This window comes from Salvelinus alpinus, chromosome 6, assembly GCF_045679555.1.
Source record: "Salvelinus alpinus chromosome 6, SLU_Salpinus.1, whole genome shotgun sequence".
In the NCBI taxonomy this organism is placed as follows: Eukaryota; Metazoa; Chordata; class Actinopteri; order Salmoniformes; family Salmonidae; genus Salvelinus; species Salvelinus alpinus.
Genome location: NC_092091.1, coordinates 25,077,366 through 25,100,475, shown reverse-complemented (window position 1 = coordinate 25,100,475; position 23,110 = coordinate 25,077,366). Strand labels below are relative to the sequence as shown.

Genomic DNA, 23,110 nt, shown 5'->3' with positions numbered 1-23,110 from the left:
TGTGTTTCTGTTCTGCCCCTCTCTCTCCATAGCAACTATTTAACTGTCAGGCTCTCCGTAAACTGAGCATACCTGACAATGACCTGTCAAACCTGCCAACCACCATAGCCAGCCTTGTAAACCTGAGGGAGTTGGACATCAGTAAAAACGGTAAGCGAGTGAGATGTGATGTCCACAGCAATCTCTGATAGTTTCTACTCTGATATATTCTAAATTGTCAACTCTCTACTGATACTGTCACTCTAAATATTAGCATGATGTACAATATGACGAGGCATGAGTATTAAAAATGTGTGTTCATTTGTTATGAATGACAAACATGTTTCCATCCCTTCTTTAGGTATTCAAGAGTTCCCAGACAACATTAAATGCTGTAAATGCCTATCTGTTGTGGAGGCCAGTGTAAATCCTATTGCCAAGTAAGTGAAGAGAGAAGTGTATCATTGTGATGGGATGGCTGTAGTCTATAGGGACAATTGTAATGCTGTATTATCATTACCAACAGCTGTGTCTGTTGCTTTGTGCCAAGCAACAATCACAGATTACCTCAATAAAAAACAACCATGAATATTCCTATGAAAATGCTTTCAGTCAAATTGGCTGTAGAAATAAAAAAAATTATATATATTTTTTTGTCACCTCATGGCAACTTAACTACATGGGAGACTGTTGTATTTGTATATCTGAGGCTTTAGTCTGAATTTAAATGATTAGCATAGAAGAATAGAAACAATTCCATCACTGTTTACGTAAGACATTTTTTTCCTGCATTGTGTAAATACTGTATGCCATTTGTTAAATATTGAGTAGTTTCCTGTCCTTACAGAGGGTAATGCAGGTCTCTCTGCGAGATCTTGACGTAATGTGCCTCATGCTATAAAATACATTGGAAAACCATAAGGGAGTTACCCCTGAGCAATACGTCATACATTTTGCATTTGTTGGTGGGAAATCATAGGTTGACAAACAAATGGGTTCTCGTAGATTCTCTTTCTACCTGCCTATCTCTTTCAATTCAATTCAAGGGGCTTTATTGGCATGGGGAACATATGTTTACATTGCCAAAGCAAGTGAAATGGATAAACAAAAGTGAAATAAACAATATAAAGTGAACAGTAAATATTACACTCATTATTTCCAAAATAATAGAGACATTTCAATTGTCGTTATATCTATATACAGTGTTGTAACAATGTGCAAATAGTTCAAGTACAAAAGGGGAAATAAATAAACATAAATATGGGTTGTATTTACAATGGTGTTTGTTCTTCACTGGTTGCCCTTTTCTTGTGGCAACAGGTCACAAATCTTGCTGCTGTGATTGCACACTGGTATTTCACCCAATAGATATGGGAGTTTATCAAATTGGATTTGTTTTCAAATTCTTTGTGTGTCTGTGTAATTTGAGGGAAATATGTTTCTTTAATATGGTCATACATTTGGCAGGTTAGGAAGTGCATCTCAGTTTCCACCTCATTTTGTGGGCAGTGTGAACATAGCCTGTCTTCTCTTGAGAGCCAGGTCTGCATACAGCGACCTTTCTCAATAGCAAGGCTATGCTCACTGAGTCTTTACATAGTCAAAGCTTTCCTTCATTTTGGGTCAGTCACAGGGGTCATGTATTCTGCCCCTGTGTACTCTCTTTTTAGGGCCAATTAGCATTGTAGTTTGATCAGTTTTTTTGTTAATTCTTTCCAACGTGTCAAGTAATTATCTTTTTATTTTCTCGTGATTTATTTGAGTCTAATTGTGTTACTGTCCTGGGGCTCTGTGGGGTCTGTTTGTGTTTGTGAACAGAGCCCCAGGAACAGCTTGCTTAGGGGACTCTTCTCAAAATTCATATCTCTGTAGGTGATGGCTTTGTTATGGAAGGTTTGGGAATCGCTTCCTTTTAGGTGGTTGTAGAATTTAACGTCTCTTTTCTGGATTTTGATAATTAGTGGGTATCGGCCTAATTATGCTCTGCAAGCATTATTTGTTGTTTTACGTTGTACTCTAAGGATATTTTTTAAGAATTCTGCATGCAGTCTCAATTTGGTGTTTGTCCCATTTTGTGAAAACCATAAAGGGCAATGGGTTCTATAACTGATTCAAGTATTTTTTGACAGATCCTAATTGGTATGTCAAATTTATGTTCCTTTTGATGGCATAGAAGGCCCTTCTTGCCTTGTCTCTCAGATCGTTCACAGCTTTGTGCAAGTTAGTACCTGTGGCACTGATGTTTAGGCTGAGGTATGTATAGTTTGTTATGTGCTCTAAGGCAACGGTGTCTTGAAAGAATTTGTATTTGTGGTCCTGGAAACTGGACCTTTGTTGGAACACTGTTATTTTTTGTCTTACTGAGATTTACTGTCAGGGCCCAGGTCTGACAGAATCTGTGCAGAACATCTATGTTCTGCTGTAGGCCCTCCTTGGTTGGGGACAGAAGCACCAGATCATCAGTAGACCTTAGACATTTTACTTCAGATTCTAGTAGGTTGAGGCTGGGTGCTGCAGACTGTTCTTGTGCTCTTTCCAATTTGTTTATATATGTGTTGAAGAGGATGGGGCTTAAGCAGCATCCCTGTCTCACCCCAAGGCACTGTGGAAAGAAATGTGTGTGTTTTTTTGCCAATTTTAACTGCACACTTGTTGTATGTGTACTTGGATTTGATAATGTAATATGTTTTCCCCCAACACCACTTTCCATCAATTTGTATGGCAGATCCTCATGCAAAATTGAGTCAAAAGCTTTTTTTGAAGTCAACAAAGCATGAGAAGACTTTGCCTTTGTTTTGGTTAGTTTGTTTGTCAATTAGGGTGTGCAGGGTGAATACCTGGTCTGTCATACGGTAAATTGGTAAACATCCAATTTGACATTTGTTCAGTACATTGTTCAGTACATTGTTTTCACAGGAAATGTACAAGTCTCCTGTTAATGATATTGCAGTGGATTTTCCCAAGGTTGTTGTTGACGCATATCTCATGGTAGTTATTGGAGTCAACTTTTTTTTCTTCCTCATTTCATGTAGGATACCATCAACATCACAGGCCTTTTTGGGTTGGAAGGGTTTGTATTTTGTCCTGTTGTTCATTCAGTGTAATTGGAGAATCCAGTGGGTTCTGTTAGTCTTTAGTAGCTGATTCTAAGATTTGTAATTGATCATGTATATGTTTTTGCTGTTTGTTCTTTGTTATAGTGCCAAAAAGATTGGAGAAGTGGTTTATCCACACAGCTCTGTTTTGGATAGATAACTCTTTGTGTTGTTGTTAGTTTAGTGTGTTCCAATTTTCCCAGAAGTTGTTAGATGCTATGGATTCTTCAATTACATTGAGTGTATTTCTGACATGCTGTTCCTTCTTTTTCTGTTGTGTATTTCTGTTTTGTTTTATTGATTCCCCATAGTGAAAGCATAGACTCAAGTCTTCTGGGTCTCTATGTTTTTGGTTGGATAGGTTTCTCAATTTCTTTCTTAGGTTTTTGCATTTTTCATCAAACCATTTGTCATTGTTGTTGATTTTCTTAGGTTTTGTGCTTGAAATCTTTAGATTTGATAGGGAAGCTGAAAGGTCAAATATACTGTTTAGGCATTATGCTGCCAAGTTTACACCTTCACTATTACAGTGAAATGTTTTGTCCAGGAAGTTGTCTAAAAGGGATTGAATTTGTTGTTGCCTAATTGTTTTTTGGTAGGTTTCTACACTACTTTCTTTCCATCTATAGCATTTCTTAATATGCAGTTATTTTGACTTTGATGCCTCCTCATGATTGAGTATTGCTCTGTTTAAGTAGATTGATTTTGCTGTGATCTGATAGGGGTGTTAATGGCCTGACTATGAACGCTCTGAGAGACTCTGATTTGAGGTCACTGATGTAATAATATTTTAAGATAAATACACAACGCAGAGGACTTAAGGTCAAGAGGGAATTAACAATCAGTGGAAATAGTTGTTTTTCTGTAATAGGGATTAAATGATTAATGTGTCAGAGACATGGGAGGAATGTCAGTCCGGGACTCATAGCTACATGTGGCAAGTTCTCATTGGTTCAAATTGTCCATACATTGAGCCTGAAATAGGATACTTGTTATCTGGCCATTGGCCCAATGTTATTGCCAGGAATTCTAATTGGTCAACCACAGGCTAGGGTTGGGGGTATAAAACTACATCCTGTCACTTAGTTCTGTGGGGAGAATCACTGAGGACAGGGAAGAATGATCGTCTACTTCCCAGCATAACAACTATGATTTGTTCTATTTGAATAAACCTATTTTTCTCCCCCTGATTTACTTTGGGGTCTGTGTTATTGAAGAATAACATCAACTGCTAATAGTGATAAAGTAATCTACAGTACTACTGCCAAGGGATGAGCAGTAGGTGTACCTACCATAGGAGTCTCCTCGAAGCCTACCATTGACTATGTACAAACCCAGCTTGCGATAGAGCTGCAGGAGTTGTGACCCATTTTTTGGGGTTGTTTTGTCATAGTTGTGTCTAGGGTGGCATATTTGTGAGGGAATACTGTCACCTTCAGGTAGGTGTTTGTCCCCCTGTGTGCTGAGAGTGTCAGGTTATTGTCCAGTTCTGGCATTTAGGTCGCCACAGACTAGTACATGTCCCTGAGCCTGGAAATGGTTGAACTCCCCCTCTAGGATGGAGAAGCTGTCATTGTTAAAGTATGGGGATTCTATTGGGGGATATAGGTAGCACACATGAGGACATTTTGCTCTGTTGAGATAATTTCCTTATTAATTTCTAGACATATGTAAAATGTTCCTGTTTTTACTAATTAAATAGATTTGGTTAGGTCTGCTCTGGGCGGCAGGTAGCCTAGTGGTTAGAGGGTTGGGCCAGTAGCCGAAACGTTGGTGGATCAAATCCCCGAGCTGACAAAGTAAAAATCTGTTGTACTGCCCCTGAACAAGGCAGTTAACCCACTGTTCCTAAGCCCTCATTGAAAATAAGAATTTGTTCTTAACTGACTTGCCTAGTTAAATAAAGGTTAAATAAATAAAATTGAAAAATACCAAATAAGCATACCCCCTCAGTCTCTTCCCTGTTTAACACCTGGTAGTTTGGTGGATGGGACTATCAGCTCTCTGTTACCTAAAAGGCAACCAGTTGGTCCGTCTCGTCTATACCATGTTTCTTGTAGGATGACACTGTCTCTATTTCCAATTTCTTTGATGAAGTCTGGGTTCCTGCTCTTTAGGCCAAAGGCAGATGACCTCAGACCTTGTATATTCCAGGTTGGGGGGGTGGCAGAAGGGGCATAGGTCTGATCTGGGGGGGGCTATATAGGGTGTGGCCAGGGTTTGTTTGGGATGGTATCAGCTGGTTGGGGTGTGGCTCGTGAAGTTGTGGTCTGGGTGTAGATCCTCTTGGTGCAGGTCCTTCGGGAGAGGGTCTTGCAGGTTTGGGAGGGTGTCTCGCTGGTCTGGGCAGGGTGTTCGCTGCTCCTGTGTGAGGTGCTGGGGCTGCGGTTGAGGGTGATGTCCTTCCGGGTCCTGGCAAAAGTTGGGATTTCTGCCTTGTAAAGGTGGACCTGGTGGTAAAGGTTGTTCAAGTCCAGGGTGGAATGGTGGGCCAAGTAGACATTAGGTTTTGAGGCACAGTCACGGGAAATGCTTGCGTTCACCCGCTGTATGGTGGCAAGGTGAATGTCTTTTCGTGATAGCAGGGTGGAGATAGCCACTTGTGCGTTGGAGAAAGTGGAAGAAGCTTTTTCAATCACTCCGTTGAGTGCTGTGGCCATCCTTTCCTGCTGGGCCCTCAGGTAATTTGTGACCGTGTGATTTATAATGTGGCTGGGGGACCCTAGTCTGTCCTCTGACAACAGCTCTAGGACATGCCTAGTGTTTGGGCACCAGAGTTTAGCCAGTTTGTGTTTGGGAAAAAGTTTATTCTCTTGAATGTATTTGCCATTTGAGTCAATGAGGAGCACCATTTCTGGCTTTTGTGTGTCCTCAATGGATGTGTGGGGGTTGTCAGGAGAGCTATCGGTGGAGCTGACGGGGGCTGTTAGGAGGGGGTGGGGTCTGTTGGGTTGGTGGGTCCTATGTTGTCGGTCCCATTGTGGTGTTGTGGTCCGGGTCTGAGGTAGGTTGTTTTGCTGGCTTCTCTGGGGGAGTGTCTGTAACACCTCAGCTTTCTCACCTCCTCCTCCAGTGCTGTTATGTGTGCCTCTCTCTCCTCCTTCACTGCTGTGCCATGTGTTTCTCTCCCTCCTCCTTCACTGCTGTTAGCTGTGCCATGTGTTTCTCTGTTGTTGTGGTGGTCTGTTTTGTGGGTCTGTTCTGTCTGGATAGTGTGGACTAAATCTCTGAGCTCCATGTCTCTCTCCAGCTCTGTGAATTCATTCCTTTCAATGATGGAGGAGCAGTGCAGTTGTGGGACCTGGGTGTTTTCAGTGCTGGGAGGGTGACTATCCTCGTCTGCAGGACAGTTTGAAGAGGTGTGATCAGACTCAGACCCAGGATGGGGGAATCGTCACCGAGAGAGAGCTTTTCCTGATGTGCTCTCTCTTTGATCCCGTAAAAGTCCTGCTGGAACTGCTTGAGCATGCCCTGCACCATTACTGTCCCAGACTTATACATGTTGACAGAGGTTGTTTCAATTTCCTCAATGTCTAGTATTCTGAGTTTCCACCCTGGGCCAATACCCTCTCTCTTGAGATAGGGGTAGTGTGGTCTTATAGCACTGTGCCATGCCAGGGGATGGTCTGTGTGGAAAATGAAGTTGCTTACGTTCCCCTCTTTGTAGCGGTCAGCAAATAGTATCTCTGGATTGTCCTTGAGGAGCTTCTTTTTGTACTTATTCCGTGCTGTGTAATTTTTTTATATCCAAGGGGTACTGTACTGTGATGACATCTGCACAGGGATTCTTTCTCTCTCTTCCTTTCCGTCCCTCTCATTGCCCATCTCTCCACTGTAGGCTCCCAGAGGGCTTCACCCAGCTCCTCAACCTGACACAGCTCTTCTTAAACGATGCCTTTCTGGAATACCTCCCCGCCAACTTTGGGAGGTGAGTTCAGCCTATAGCCTCCCATGTTCTGGTGTTGTGGGGCCTAGGGCCCTCAGTTGCAGAAGGAGAGGCCCTCTGTGTATGGATTGGATAGGAGCTTTTATTCAGTTACCAGTATGCCTGGGTGGGTTCAAACAGACTGTTCTTCATTCTCTGCACACAACGCCTTGTAAACGTCACTTGCCTGGGGCTTGCATGAATAAAGCAATGGTTTAGGGACAGATCTAAATGTACTGGGGGCGAGGGGACGTCCAACTCAAGGTGTCCTAAAACAAAAATTCACCCCCCTCCCCAAAGTTATAAATATTTTCACATGACCCTTAATTGAACACCCTACCTCTTCATCGAATTAACTCAAAATAATATTTATGACCACAAATAACAATAACTGTAGCGACCATGTGTTTATGAACGTGGATATCGACTTTGCCACTTCAGCTTGCTTTTGTGGCCCAGTCGATGCCACACAGGGCTACGGGTCAGAAGGTTGAGCGTTCGCCGACCGCCACAGACTCTCTCCCTGCCTGTTTCATTAGCCTACGATCAGAGCCGTCTGCAGACAGTGATCAGCTGGGGGAAAATCAGATTTTCAACATTTTGATACCCAATATCGAAGGCTTTGCTTGACAATCTCTGAATGTCATTCAACTTTTTGGTGTTTTGCAACAGATGTCTCTTTCCATTCACCAAGCGCCTGCTGCACAGTTTGGATTGAATTATTGATTGATCTGGGATTTATTTCCATTGTGTTCCCTATTTTTTACCTAAATACATATACAATGAAATATATACAGACACATTACAGAGATAGAGACGAAAACATTCTCAACCTCCAGATGAGTATGAGGGGCAAGTTTAAGTACAATTCTTACAAGCTTGTTTGGCTGGTAGCTTATTCTTTAGATGTTTGGGGCTGCTGGTGAACCATGATGTGCAGGCATAATCAAAGGTACACTGGACTCTTGCCAGAGTCTTTAATGTGTTTATAGCTAGGTTTCCAATTGGTGACAGATTTGAATGTGAATATTCTAACATCTTCATAAAAACAATATGCCATTTCAGAGTTTGCCACCAGATAACATGACAGGGAATATTTTAATTTACCTGACATTTAAGAAATTTGATGGACATCGATATACATTCAGATCCAACCTAGCGCAGCCAGCGCCATCAATAAACGAGGGATGTTGGCCAAATGAGCCACATTTACTTTCCTAAAACAATAATTGTCCACCCCGCGGTTCAGCTGTCAGAGATCAGCACGAAATGCATCAGGGCATATACACTGCTCAAAAAAATAAAGGGAACACTTAAACAACACAATGTAACTCCAAGTCAATCACACTTCTGTGAAATCAAACTGTCCACTTAGGAAGCAACACTGATTGACAATACATTTCACATGCTGTTGTGCAAATGGAATAGACAAAAGGTGGAAATTATAGGCAATTAACAAGACACCCCCAATAAAGGAGTGGTTCTGCAGGTGGTGACCACAGACCACTTCTCGCTTCCTGGCTGATGTTTTGGTCACTTTTGAATGCTGGCGGTGCTTTCACTCTAGTGGTAGCATGAGACGGAGTCTACAACCCACACAAGTGGCTCAGGTAGTGCAGCTCATCCAGGATGGCACATCAATGCGAGCTGTGGCAAGAAGGTTTGCTGTGTCTGTCAGCGTAGTATCCAGAGCATGGAGGCGCTGATAGATAGATGGTAGATCTGAAACAGTTCAACTGTCAGAGTCAGTTGGAGCACCGGGGAGAACGACCTTCATATCATAGGCCTGCAGTAGCTAAAGCTTAATAATAGCTACACCATACTAAACCATAAGAAACATTTCTAAACTTTATTAGGGTAATATCAAAAGTAAGTCAAGCCGTTGTTTATAGGGAAAATACGAGCAGAGGAGCTAATGTAAACCAGGGAAAAAACGTACTACCCTACCCTATGCCACTCCCAAAAAATACACAACCCTCCCCAAAGCAAACAAATTGTTTTACAACCCTCCCCTATTTTGGACCACCCCTCCCCCCCAGTCAATTTCGATCTGTCACTTAGCAGCATCTCCTATCTGGATTGATGATGAATGGAGAAAAAGTCAGGATTTATCAAAACAGCAGTGGTATTACTCTTGGGCTCAGTGTAATGGAATTTAAGGTTGGGGTGTCATGTTTTACTGTCCTATGTTTTACTGTCATGTTTTACTGTCCTATGCATAGCATTAACATGTATTAATACTGAGATGGAAAAATCTGTTTTCTGTATTGTGGACGCGTGTGTTTTTGACATCCTCTACTTTTCAGACTTTCCAAGTTACGGATCCTGGAACTGCGAGAGAACCACCTGAAAACGATGCCAAAGTGAGTGACTCAGCACACAGAGACCTCACCTCACCTGGGCAGCTAGTGTTAGCTACAGAGGCGTATTTGATCATGGGATTGAAAGGAAAGGTCAAAATAAAATAAACTTTGCTCTTTGCCAACATACTTTTCACTGAACTTCATGGGTAACTTGCAGCCAATATCACTGATTCCTGCAAATAGAGAGAACTATCATGCTGAACTTTCTTTGAGTGTTATCTATCCAACCCCAGCAGGGTTGGTCCTGGTCAGTCCCTGGATGGGAGACCAGGTGCTGCTGGAAGTGGTGTTGGAGGGCCAGTAGGAGGCACTCTTTCCTCTGGTCTAAACAAAGATCCCAATGCCCCAGGGCAGTGATTGGGGACACTGCTCTGTGTAGGGTGCCGTCTTTCGGATGGGACGTTAAACGGGTGTCCTGACTCTCTGAGGTCATTAAAGATCCCATGGCACTTATCGTAAGAGTAGGGGTGTTAACCCCGGTGTCCTGGCTAAATTCCCAATCTGGCCCTCAACCATCACGGTCACCTAATAATCCCCAGTTTACAATTGGCTCATTCATCCCCCTCCTCTCCCCTGTAACTATTCCCCAGGTCGTTGCTGCAAATGAGAACGTGTTCTCAGTCAACTTACCTGGTAAAATAACGGTAAAATAAAATAAATAAAAAATAAATAAAAATGTTAGTAGAGTCCTTTATTACAATGTCTGTGTTTTCCCCAAGCATCTCAAATAAATGATATCCCTCTTCCCATTGCACTCTAGCCAGCCTACCCACCTCAGATCTGTCCCCTCTCTCTTATGGAGAAGCCACTGATGTAACCATGAAACGTGTCTGTTAATGAAAGCCCTGACAGTTTTAGCAGCCAACATGCCCATACAGCCCCTATGAATCATCCAACCCTGCCCAAGATACTACTGCATATGGAAGGCTTCGATTTTTATCATTACCCCTGCACCACACAAACCTTAAACCTCAGCTAAATATTGTCATGAATAATGTGGAAATTGAGTAAGATGAGGTGACTAAACTGCTTGGAGTAACCCTGGATTGTAAACTGTCATGGTCGAAACATATTGATACAACAGTAGCTAAGATGGGGAGAAGTCTATCCCTGCCTTTTTAATAGCACTATCAACAAGGCAGGTCCTACAGGCCCTAGTTTTGTCACACCTGGACTGTGTGGTCAGGTGCCACAAAGAGGGACTTAGGAAAATTGCAATTGGCTCAGAACAGGGCAGCACGGCTGGCCCTTGGATGTACACAGAGAGGTAACATTAATAATATGCAGGTCAATCTCTCCTGGCTCAAAGTAGAGGAGAGATTGACTTCATCACTACTTGTATTTCTGAGAGGTTTTGACATGTTTGAACTACTGGCACACAGCTCGGACACCCATGCATACCCCACAAGACATGGCACCAGAAGTCTCTTCACAGTCAAGAAGACTATGGGAGGCGCACAGTACTGCATACAACCATGACTACATGGAACTCTATTCCACATCAAGTAACACATGCAAGCAGTAAAATTACATTTAAAAAACAGATAAAAATACACCTTATGGAACAGCGGGACTGTGAAGAGACACAAGCACAGACACATGCATACCACGATAACATACACGCTATACACACACATGGCTTTTATGTTGTAGATATGTGGTAGTAGAGCAGTGGCCTGAGGGCACACTTCATGTGTTGTGAATGTGTTATGTTTTTAAAATTGTATAACTGCCTTAATTGGCAGCAGCTAATGGGGATCCATAATAAGTACAAATAGAAATATACACCTCCCGGTGGCCAAATAGCCTGAGTAACATTCCAGGCTGGAATTCTAATGGGCAGATTAGTGTGAGATCATGGTAAATAGCAGCTTCTAAAGCAAAAGCCATCTGTCTCTCTCTGTGCGACGGGTAGCATGTGTCAGAGGGGAACTGTGCTGTGCTGTGGCCAGTCCCTGTTGCTCAGGCCTTGTTATTTGATGTCTAAATGAAATGTGAAGAAGGCCCCATGTTGGAACGTGTGTGTACAGTGTAGCCAGTGGAGCGCAGCCAATGATGTTACGATTTATCATAGTGGAGAGTGCTGAGCTGCAGAGACAGACACACACACTGCTCACATTAGTTGGTGCATGCTGGCTCCCTCAGTTGTCCTGATTTGAAAACTATTTTTATCCAAACATGACCAATAAACTTATCCCCCACACGAGAAACAAAGTTGAATGAAGTAAAACTCCTCCTCTTCCACCTCGGCTGTGGCACAGCAAGGGATGTTTGTTCATCTGTGTAAACCAACTGAAACGTGTTTCCCCTTGACGATAAGTTTAATGTCCTCATTCAATTAATGAGTTTATCATGTTACCGTTGAGTCATTGGAGGGGAAGTGTATCCTAGAGGAAGGGTATAGATAACACATAGGCTTTGATATGTTATGAAGGATGGGGAGACATTCTGCCATGAGGGTTCTGATCTGTTTGTTCTCACATCATTATTGGAATTGACTAATTGCTATGTGGGCCAGCTGCTCTATATCATGACATAAAACAGCAGTATCTGCTTTAGTGATTTGACCAATGGACGCTCACTATTCACCACTCAAGACAAAGGTCCTCTGCAATACCAAGCCAATAAGCTAGTAATGCAGTGCAAAACATCTTAGATTGAATCATTCTGACATTGCTCTCCCCGGCTGACATTGTGTACATTACATTGCATGTATGAACGAGTCTAATTTGAGGTGTTGCCTGGTGCAATGGAGAAAGCCGTTTCATGTTATATTAATCATTAACTAACTAACTGCATTGTTTTGATTTGAGCTGTTTAAATGTGCAGTGAATATTATGTGAATGTGTGGGGATGTCTGGCTAGCATGCCATACCCCTCTGGGATGGCAGAGTTGCAGGAAGCCTGGTTTGGAGGGAGTGTTGCTGGTGATTGGCCTTTCTAAATGGGGACTTTGTTTCTATGCCAAAATCTGAGGCTCTTCCCTCTTGTTTGCTGCAGGTCAATACACAGACTGTCACAGCTGGAGCGATTAGACTTGGGAAGCAATGAATTCACTGAACTGGTAAGAAAAGAGGCTGTTTGAAGACGCCAGTCACATGGACAGCAGCTTTCACCACACAGGCAACCATGGCCCAGAAGACCTGGGGGACAAGCCAGAGCAGGACCCCCCTCAATCTGCTCTGCACCCTCATTAGGTCTCCAGCATTGCTCCCCCGCCCGCTGTGTGTGTGCGTGTTTGGGTGGGCAGGCATTTGTGTGTGCGTGCCTGTGGGTGGGTGGTGGGTGTGCAGGCAGGCTGGTGTGTGTGTGTACACTTGATGCATTATTTACTAGGGTAGCTCAAATGTGCACAACTTGGCACATCAGGACACCCACCACCGAGCACATTTTAATTGGCTGTTGGAGCTGGAGTAAACAATGGCAGGGAATTTATCAAACAATCCAGCCCTATCCGCCTGCACTGTGCTTGATGCTGGCCATGTCACATTAATTTAGTGGTTGTCTAAATCAATCGCCTGGTCTGTAAGCGGTAAATGACCACAGAGTCTGGAGAAAACATTGAGTCTGAAACCAAAGAGTAAGCCATGATTTGTGGTTTTTTTAGCTAGTGATCTGACTAGTTTACCTTTCTTTTAACCCTCCCTTTTCATCCTATTGGCTGTTCTCTGGACCGTGTTCTGTGTATTTATCTCACTGATTAGTGGTCCGGAAGCAGGATCAATGAGTTAGCCAGTTAACTTTGATAAACAACCAGAAATGACTATTGATTTCCTGGTTCATTAAGAAAGCTAAACCTAGATATGTGTTTTTGGAAGTTGAGTCAAAGAGACCATGCCCATTTCAACCTTATCTTTCGAAACAATGTAAACATGATTGCAGAATATTTAGGCCAGTTAGCTGGCTAACTCATTGATCCTGCATTGTAGTATACCCCTCAAGATTAGAGCAGAGTAATAGAACAGAGGAGGGAGATACGAACAGTCATACTATTCCCAGGTTCTCAGAATGGGAAATTGATGATACACTAGAGAGGTACTGTGAGGGCAAGGTTTGATCAAAATGCTGCATGATCATTGACCAACAATCCATGGGATATCTGGAAGGGGGCGATATGAAGTGTGAGGATGCAGAATGCTCAGGGAGGGAGGGAGGCTTTTCAAGGGTGTAACGTAACGTCTCCAAGTCATCCCTGGTTAACAAGATCTCACACTCTGCTGGGACTGGGGCTGAGGACTGGGGAGCCCTGGGGAGAGCTGCTGGCTGAAGCCATGCATGACATGCTCTGTGCCACAGGTCCCACTGATGCCTTAATTATGCATTTGTAAACGTGCTGTTAGTGTGAGGCCCGGGCTGCCTCCACATAGCCCTCTGTCATGCACACAGCAGCACCTGCCGCCTCCTCACTCAAGGGGAAAGACAGACCGGCACAAATACTCAGCTCAGAATGACTCCAATGTTTTCCTATTCTTTCTCATACAATAGTCTGAACTCCCAATCTGTGCCCTACTTAAATACAAGCATTTCTCCCTCTACTTATGACCTATCTCATTCTCTCAGTGGTTCCCATCCCTTTTCAGTTATTCTACCACCAACTGATTTTTGCTCTGCCTGAAGTACCCCCTCATGTGCATTTTACCAGTAGGCCTATGGTTTCATGAGTCTTCTCAAGTACCCCTGGTGCATAGGGCCAGTACCCCCTGGGGTCCTAGTGCCTCTGGTTGGGAACCACTGCTCTACCTCATCCCCATTCAAGGACTCCTGTTGATTTTTGCTGATAGTGTGAGCAACATTACCAATTGCCATCTCAATTCCCCTCAGATAGAACCCTCTAGTGTAGCTTTATTGCCTGGTGATTTTGAAGCCCAGGGAAAATAGAGTGCATTTTCTCACATTCCTTAAGCTGTTGTTGCTTCCTTGTCTACCCTATACTTTGTGCCAACATGCCTGATGCATTTTCTTCAGCTGATGGTTTTTCTGGTGAATCTTAGACTATGTAAGTGCTTTTCAGCCCTGATAATGAATGGACTTTATCCACCCTGGTTTACTGGTATTGTTTTGTGGAGGGAGACAGCTTTCAGTCAAAAGAGCTTCTAAGAGGCTGACTGGACCAGAGGCTCTATGAAAGCTCTCTCCAACTGATTTAAGCTCATGCCTTATTTTAGTAGCAATCAGTCTTCAGCTGAGAAGCTGTATATTAATACTCAGTTTTACTAAACTGCAAACATTTACATGTATAAGACCAGGATTTTTTTTTGACATAAGAAGACATTCAGCACAAGCAGCTCATTGATATGAATGAGACTGAAAACGTTGTCTGTCTTACTCTAGGCTAAGCACATGCAAAGCAGAAGATGCAGATGTAAAAATGTCTGCCACTGACAGAACTACAGGGAAGTGCAACATCAGAGGTGATGACCTCAGCACATGTGGGTCCAGCTGAGCCAAGAACAGATGCTGAGGTGTGTGTCACTGTGATGATAGAGGGTGATTCAGGGAGTACTGTGAGGAAAGTTTCCTAATTAGTCCCTGCCTGGGGAAGGTAGAGAGGTTCGGGGGGGGGGGGGGTGCTGGTGCTCAGAGGGCCGGTGTAGAGAGCAGAGCAGTAGATGGCATCAGCAATTACATCGCGGAGCTTCAAAGATTGACAAGAAGACATGCCTCTGCACAGGAAGCTCCATGGCACTAACCAAGTGTTTCATCTCTATCCGGAGTGAACCGGAGATATGGACAAGGTGCCAACCAAACCCCTCTCTTTGTTTCTCATTAAAACTTACAAGCAAAACAGTGTGGTGCTACTGTACTGACTCCAGCGCTACTGTACTGTAGATTGCGAGTAGTGACTCATATTACACTCAACACTTCATGAGTTTAATGGGGATTTGGAGATTTTGTGTGATGTTTTGGGAAGGTAGAGGGAAGGTAGAAACTACAGAGAGAGTTTTTAGCAGCTCTTCCATTACCCAATGCCAGTCAACCTTGTTTATACCCTTGGTGGAAAGGAAACTTAATTAGTTTTTGTTTGAAGTTTGCTAACAATTTCTGGTTCAGTAGTTAATAGAATTTGCATGGCATCAGTTTGATTTTAGATTGCTATATTGTAAAGGCTCTGTTGATACTGTAGGAATTTCAATATTGTTTTAGGAAGTGGTTGTGTACCTCCTGTTTTTGTTGTTGTTAGGTTTTGCCTGATTCCATCCTGAGATTCTATCAACTTCTATCACAAATGATGTAACTGAAACAAGCACATCCAGTTTTTTTAGGAGCATGCCCTTTCCAAACTTAATAAAACATCACCACTTTTTAGTGAATACACAAGGTACTGTAGCTACCCTCACAACTGTGAGAATAAATAATACTCAAAAATACTCAAAATAGAGAATATTCCAGAATACCATTTGGAGTCCTTATCGATTGCCAGTAAAATCACAGGCGTAGCATACCCCCAGCCCCCCAGATAGCATATGAACACGTCATAGGCCAATACAGTACATTTGGTTTAAGCTGATGATCTTTCTGTTAGCCTCATGGCAATATGTATATAATCGCAGGAAATTAGCTCTTAAACAGCAACATTTTCTCTCAGCGTCATGGCAAAATGTGTAAAATAGCAAGAGATTAGCTATAAAACTTCACATTTTTCTCCACGCCCCATGGCATAAAAGATGTTATAGACAAAAAAAGGTCCGTCCTTGCTCGAACCTTGCGGGGGCCCCGGTAAACTGTGCTACGCCACTGAGTAAAGCCACACCATGCTGCGAAAAGAAATGCATGAGAGAGATTGGAATTGATTAGGGCAGCATGAAGGACTGTGAGGTCTGTCACCTAGTCTCCCAGGCTGATCTAATGGAGTGATTTCACATAGTCAGGTAGAGCCTTTAGTCCTGATAGTCACACACAGTCTGGCTAGGTCTCTCCACACGTCTGTATCGAACACAATCACTCACAGTACTCTATACGTTCATTACCCCACTCTGGGGCCCGTGCAGAGATTCAAACACACCATTTCCATTATAGAATACGGAACGTGAGATAATTCTAGAATACATCTGGAGGAGCGACTTTGCACCACTCATTGTGCAAATGCCATCATTGACATGCCTACTTTGTTTAGTAATTATGCCTATTGGTATTGTGGCATGAGATTATTCACTTCTTATATTGATTGGTGTTAAAACCGCATTTCCTTTACTTAAAACTACATACCACTCGCCAGCCTGCCCATTAGACAAAATTGGGCTTTCTTATCTCTCTGCCCTAGTTTCTGGGATATTTTCTACTGTCCAGCCCCCCTGCGCTGGTTGTTCTAGACACAGACGTAATGTGTGTGTGTTTGGTGTTTCAGCCTGAAGTCCTGGAGCAGATCCATAACCTAAAGGAGCTGTGGATGGACAACAACTCACTGCAGACAATACCTGGGGTAGGCCTACACCTCCATTATCTGTCTGTGTCATTTGTCATTGGCCCTGATGAAGTCTGTGTATGGGCAGTGATGCGCTAGTTAGTTAATGTGGGTCAGTGCATGGGGGTTAGTGATGCACCACCATAGGGCAACCTTTGAAAAATGTTCCCTCAAACTCCTATTTTCTTTGCTCTGTCTCTCTCTCTCTCTCCCACCCCCTCTAACATCCATCGCTCCATGTATCTCCCTCCCCTGCTGCTGAAGTGTATAGGGAAGCTGAGGCATCTGCGCTACCTGGACCTGGCTAAAAACAGGATTGAAAGCCTGGACACTGACATCTCTGGCTGTGAGTCCCTGGAGGACCTCCTGCTCTCCTCCAACATGCTGCAGCATCTGCCTGACACCATAGGTGAGGCCATAGAACATCTCTGTTCTCTTCCCTCTGCAACAATAGCGTCTCCTGATTAGATTGTCTCAGCTCTCCTCCGTCTGCAACAAATGGTATCTCCTGGTTAGATTGTCTCAGCTCTCCTCCGTCTGCAACAAATGGTATCTCCTGGTTAGATTGTCTCAGCTCTCCTCCGTCTGCAACAAATGGTATCTCCTGGTTAGATTGTCTCTGCTCTCCTCCGTCTGCAACAAATGGTATCTCCTGGTTAGATTGTCTCAGCTCTCCTCCGTCTGCAACAAATGATATCTCCTGGTTAGATTGTCTCAGCTCTCCTCCGTCTGCAACAAATGGTATCTCCTGGTTAGATTGTCTCTGCTCTCTCCCGTCTGCATCCAATGGTATCTCCTGGTTAAAGAGAATAGAGAAAGGATCAAGAAAGGATGATTAGGAAAGAAGGCGGAGAGAGGATGATTAATTCTGTAATGACTGCATTCATCATGGTGGCTCCTCTCGGAGGTTGTTATCTGAGAGTGCATTTCCCTGAGTTGTTTTGTCATTAACAATCAAATGGCTTGCGTCATTAAAATGTCCTTTGTATTTGGAGTGAAACATTTATTTGTTTGAATCCTGGGATTTAATTTACACAAACTATGAAGTTATTTTGTACTTAGTAAGTTTTTAAATAATTTCCTGTCTGTAAATTAATGAAATGGTAAGAGGATTATGTTGGCAATGGGTTTGAATAATTCCTTTTAACTGTGTTCTTCGCTTTTTCTTTTTGTTTGTTCCTTTTTTTAAATAATCAAATGAGTGTTTGTCTCTATTGCAGGAATGTTGAAAAAACTCACAACATTAAAAGTGGATGACAACCAGCTCACCTCACTGCCTAACACCATTGGAAGGTGAGTACCTTATGAGACCAATTATGAAACCGATTGCACTATTTTGTTTACATACACTTCTTAGATTGCAATCCCAGAACTCCCCTCAAGTCGAATAAAATGTTTTGAAATTATTACGCCAAAAGCTAAACTACATTCCAAGTCTTGTTTATTAGTTAATATCTATCATGAAACTGAATGGCAGTCAATTTTAGGGCATCTATTGCATAACCAAATTAAAAGGCGTCAGAGACAGCAATTTTGATGGTAAAACCAGTTGACACGTTGAATCTCGTCTTCGCCGCCGCTGGTTTGCTGCTGAGCTGAGCTGTATTCAACACGGCCTGTGGATAGAAGGGTTCTGAAACTCTGCTGAGTCTGGCACCTTCTCCTTGCTGCTCCTTCTCACCTCACATTGACTAACGCTGATTGGTTCCATCACTGTTCACACCAAGTAGAGTGATGCAGTACATTGTGTCTGTTGGCGGCACTGAGAGGAGATAGATGGATAGATCTATCCATCTCTCTCTCTCTCTCTTTCTCTTTTTCTCTCTTTCTCTCTCTCTTTTTCTCTCTCTTTTTCTCTTTCTCTCTTTCTTCCCCCCTCCGGCTTGCCATTGTTCCAAAATGTGCACTGACATTTTGGGTGTGTGCCATTCATTTGTTGTGGAATATGGCTGTCTGAGAGGAGTTGACTCTGTGCCAGTATTGCAGTTTCAACAGCCGGCCTAATATATTTGTTTTAATGATATGCTGTATATATTATATCAAAAGTTTAATCTGGAAAATATATTGAGTCAGAGGAAATTCTGTGGGTCAACTCTGAACATGCCCTGTCATTGAGACTGTGATCTAATAGGTCAGGGGTCACCAACTTACAGCTCATCATGTCATGTTCATCCTTATCCCCAAGCCTGTGATACTGTTTTCAGTGCACCTTTTTTTCTTGGTTTGTCATTGGTCGGTTTTGTGTGTTGTGGTTATTTCACATGCATCTAAAATGGGCCACTTAGTGGACGCGCCAAATTAGGGTAAGTAGACCGCGAATCACTGTCTCCTATACACGTTCCTCCTCGCCACAGCATGTTTATTCAGGCAAGTGCTCACCTTAACGTTCCCTGTCTGTACTGTATGTTCCAGCCGGGGAAGGGTATCCAGTGAAAGTCCTGCATATGGGAGGCCAGCTGGGACAAATGTTGAGCTAATGACTCTGCTGTGTGTACAATAAATACAAATGAACTCTGTCTAGTGAGGGGAGGCAACTCTTCCCCTCGTCCTCTCCTGGTCATATACACTGACATTGTACACTACGCTCTGTTGGAGCTTGAATTTAGAATTGTTGGAGGCTGTGGGAGGACATTTTAAAGCTGGACAGTTGTTGATTTTGCTTACAAATCCATTGTCCTTTCAAATGTGACAAAGAGGCAAGGGCATTTGACTCAATAAACACTGTGGCTTTAGAGTATAAGATATAGAGTGAAGTTTGTCATTCATGAAGTTCAATTGGAGAATACTATTCAATATATATTTTTAAAAGCATACTGTTGATTATATTCTGATTGAAACGAGATGCTGCACCCCTCGTGGGATTAATACAGTTTGTTCAAATCAGTTTTTTTTTATTTTAGTTTGCCTTCTAGAGGAATATCTCATTCTATCAAGTCATGGTTTTTGAATATTGTCATGATTCTCACGAATCCACTTGATTGACCATTTTCACCTCTGTAGCTTGTACATGTCTTAGATGCATCTAGTCTTAAAGGGAACCCAATTATTATTTGTTTCCATGGACACCAAGGAGGGATCAAACATCTGAGGCTCCATCTGTCAACAACAAATAATGCAACCTGTGGCTGAAATGAATCTACCGGTGGCTTTTCCTCAGTGTTTGAGTGAAATAATATTTGTATCATTATGATATATCTAAATGTTCCACTTCAAAAATTCACAGCACATTTTTAGCAGACGAATGAAGTAGGTCTGTGCTTGATAGGTTCTTAACAAAATTATATGCAAATATTAACATGGTACATCAAAGACATGTGAAGTAGAGTATCTATGCAGAATTGTGGTTGTTTTGCCTGTATTATTGTAGATAGTGTGTTGGTTATGTTGCGTCTATTAATTTGTTGCTCTTACACCAATAACTAACCAAGTGAAAGTAGCTGTGGCACGAAGGATTCTTAAGGGACTCTTTCTCCTCTCTCTATCTCTACCCAGTTTATCGCTTTTAGAGGAGTTTGACTGCAGCTGTAATGAATTGGAGTCCCTGCCCCCAACCATTGGCTACCTGCATAACCTCCGCACGTTTTCTGCTGATGAGAACTTCCTTGTTGAACTACCCAGGGAGGTACGTCTGTCTGTCCCACACCAATAACCTCACACTGATCCTATACACACATACACATACAGTGGGGTTGGGAATGATTCAATCCCTTGATAAAGATGAGCAAAACAGGTCCGATGACATGAGCTCTTTTGCCAGACACACCAATGGTGGGTTTGGCCTTCGAAAGAACAATGCATATGCAGAACATACCTCATCCGTACTGTAAAATATGGTGGTGGATATTTGATGTTATGAGGCTATTTTGTTACCACTGGTCCTGGGGTCCTTGTTAAGGTCAATGGCATCATGAACTTTACCAAGAGCGATTGTATTAGTATAAAACAAATATAATTTTTAATATATTTTTTGAGCATACAATATATACTACATGACCAAAAGTATGTGGACACCTGCTCGTCGAACATCTCATTCCAAAATCATGGGCATTAATATGGAGTTGGTCCCCCCTTAGCTGCTATAACAGCCTTCACTCTTCTGGGAAGGCTTTCCACTAGATGTTGGAACATTACTGCGGGGACTTCCATTCAGCCACAAGAGCATTAGTGAGGTCGACCATTGATGTTGGGCGATTAGGTCTGGCTTGAAGTCGGGCTTTCCAATTCACCCCAAAGGTGTTCGATGGGTTTGAGGTCAGGGCTCTGTGCAGGCCAGTCAAGTTCTTCCACACCAACCTTGCTTTGTGCAGGGGGGCATTGTCATGCTGAAACAGGAAAGGGCCTTCCCCAAACTGTTGCCAAAAAGTTGGAAGCACAGAATTGTTTAGAATGTCAATGTATGCTGTAGCGTTAAGATTTCCCTTCATTGGAACTAAGGGGCCCGAACCATGAAAAACAGCCCCAGACCATTATTCCTCCAACACCAAACTTTACAGTTGACACTCTGCATTGGGACAGGTTGTGTTCTCCTGTCATCCGCCAAACCCAGATTCGTCCAGATTCGTCCAGATGGTTAAGCGTTTCCACTGCTCCAAAGTCCAATGGCGGCGTACTCAATTTTATACACCTGTCAGCAACGGGTGTGGCTGAAATAGCCAAATCCACTAATTTGAAGGAGTGTCCACATACTTTTGTGTATATATATAGTGTATCTCATTATGTGTATTATTTATATTACACATTCTTTTTTGCTCATCTTTATCAGGGGAACCAATAGTTCCAGACCCCACGGTACACTCACACAATGCATGTATTTCTGTAATTGATATGGTTTGGTGCATGGAAGATGGAAAGTGATCATTGAAATGTATGCTTGCCTCCCTTTTGTTGCAGATTGGGAACTGTAAGAATGTGACAGTCATGTCGTTGCGCTCCAATAAGCTGGAGTTTCTACCTGACGAGATTGGGCAGATGACCAAGCTACATGTTCTCAATTTAAGCGACAATAGGTTACTATTGGTTACCACACACACACACACACACACACACACACACACACACACACACACACACACACACACACACACACACACACACACACACACACACACACACACACACACACACACACAGTGAATCCATATGTTACTCACACTCTCCTTGATAAGGAAACAGCTTAATACTGTAGGCTTGTGTGTCTATTTATTTACATAGCGCGTAGGTGGAATGGGACATTCTTCTGAGGAGTTTATATAAACTAGTGGTTATTATTTTGCTAATGGCCCATTAAGATAGCTGCACAACATTAGAAAGCACTTCCCCTGCCCCCGGGCTAATTAAGCTCTTTATGAGATGTTTAGTTGCTCTGCCAGTGATTTACTGGATCCAAGGTAATTAAACTATACTATCACTAAATACACGGCACCCATTAGGCAGACCTGCGTCCACACGCGGCACCACACACCACAGAGCTGAGCGTTCAACCACATAGGCTTCCTCAGAACGAGGACCCAGTCACTCCAACCCTGCTTCTACCTACGGTAGCCGTCAACAGTCTCCCACTGACAGATTTCTGTTGTCAAAGCCAAGTTCACTGAGCGTGTTGCCACGGTAACTTACTTTTCCCCCTTTGTGTGTTGGTTAACTTTCCTGTGTGGTGGGTGTCAGTCAGTCAGAGGCAGGCAGGCTGTGATTGTCTTTGGCAGAGGAATAGTCTTGGCTTTTCACATTGGACTATATGTCGATCTGTGTCCTTGAACACATCAGAACACAATGTGCCTCTCACACACTCTGTGGAGAATGATGTGAAGTTGAGCTCAAGCCACTTGTCTGAATTATTTCCACATAATCACTTCTCACTTTTAATCGCAAATTAAGTAACCTTTTGAAGTTTAATAAACAAAACATGTACTCAATTAGATGAAATGCCTTCTTACTCCCTATTTTGTCTTCTTCTCACTTACACAGATTAAAAAACCTTCCGTTCACTTTCACAAAACTAAAAGATCTAGCTGCTCTTTGGTTATCAGACAATCAGGTAAATATGATCTTATGTGTTGTTTTGTTAGGAAGAAATTACTTGACATTTACTGATGAATTCTAATGATGTAATACCTGTGTATCAGCGGTACTTGAAGAGTTAATGATGTGTGCTGTGTGCAGTCCAAGGCCCTGATCCCTCTCCAGACCGAGGCTCATCCAGAGACCAAGCAGAGGGTCCTCACCAACTACATGTTCCCTCAGCAACCACGACATGATGAGGGTGAGGTAGAAATGACATGTAACACATGCTGACATGAGGGGAAATCCTGACGGCCAACTATTCCCTCAAAGTGGATGTAGTACTACT

General features: G+C 42.9%; 1 protein-coding gene across 10 annotated transcripts in view; it reads left to right on the top strand.

Moving 5' to 3' along the window:
• Window positions 1–23,110, top strand: part of LOC139578438 (leucine-rich repeat-containing protein 7-like) — a 202,779-nt gene that overhangs the window by 141,790 nt on the left and 37,879 nt on the right. For 9 of the 10 annotated variants that reach the window (XM_071406012.1, XM_071406009.1, XM_071406017.1 and 6 more), the window contains 13 exons: window positions 33–150; window positions 341–419; window positions 6,913–7,002; window positions 9,306–9,362; window positions 12,363–12,426; window positions 16,708–16,782; window positions 17,029–17,173; window positions 17,985–18,057; window positions 19,050–19,067; window positions 20,257–20,386; window positions 21,655–21,770; window positions 22,729–22,798; window positions 22,924–23,023. In XM_071406012.1, coding sequence (XP_071262113.1) covers window positions 33–150; window positions 341–419; window positions 6,913–7,002; window positions 9,306–9,362; window positions 12,363–12,426; window positions 16,708–16,782; window positions 17,029–17,173; window positions 17,985–18,057; window positions 19,050–19,067; window positions 20,257–20,386; window positions 21,655–21,770; window positions 22,729–22,798; window positions 22,924–23,023 — 1,135 coding nt within the window. The remainder of the gene's footprint in view (window positions 1–32; window positions 151–340; window positions 420–6,912; window positions 7,003–9,305; window positions 9,363–12,362; window positions 12,427–16,707; window positions 16,783–17,028; window positions 17,174–17,984; window positions 18,058–19,049; window positions 19,068–20,256; window positions 20,387–21,654; window positions 21,771–22,728; window positions 22,799–22,923; window positions 23,024–23,110) is intronic. The other variant, XM_071406018.1, reaches the window with a different exon arrangement.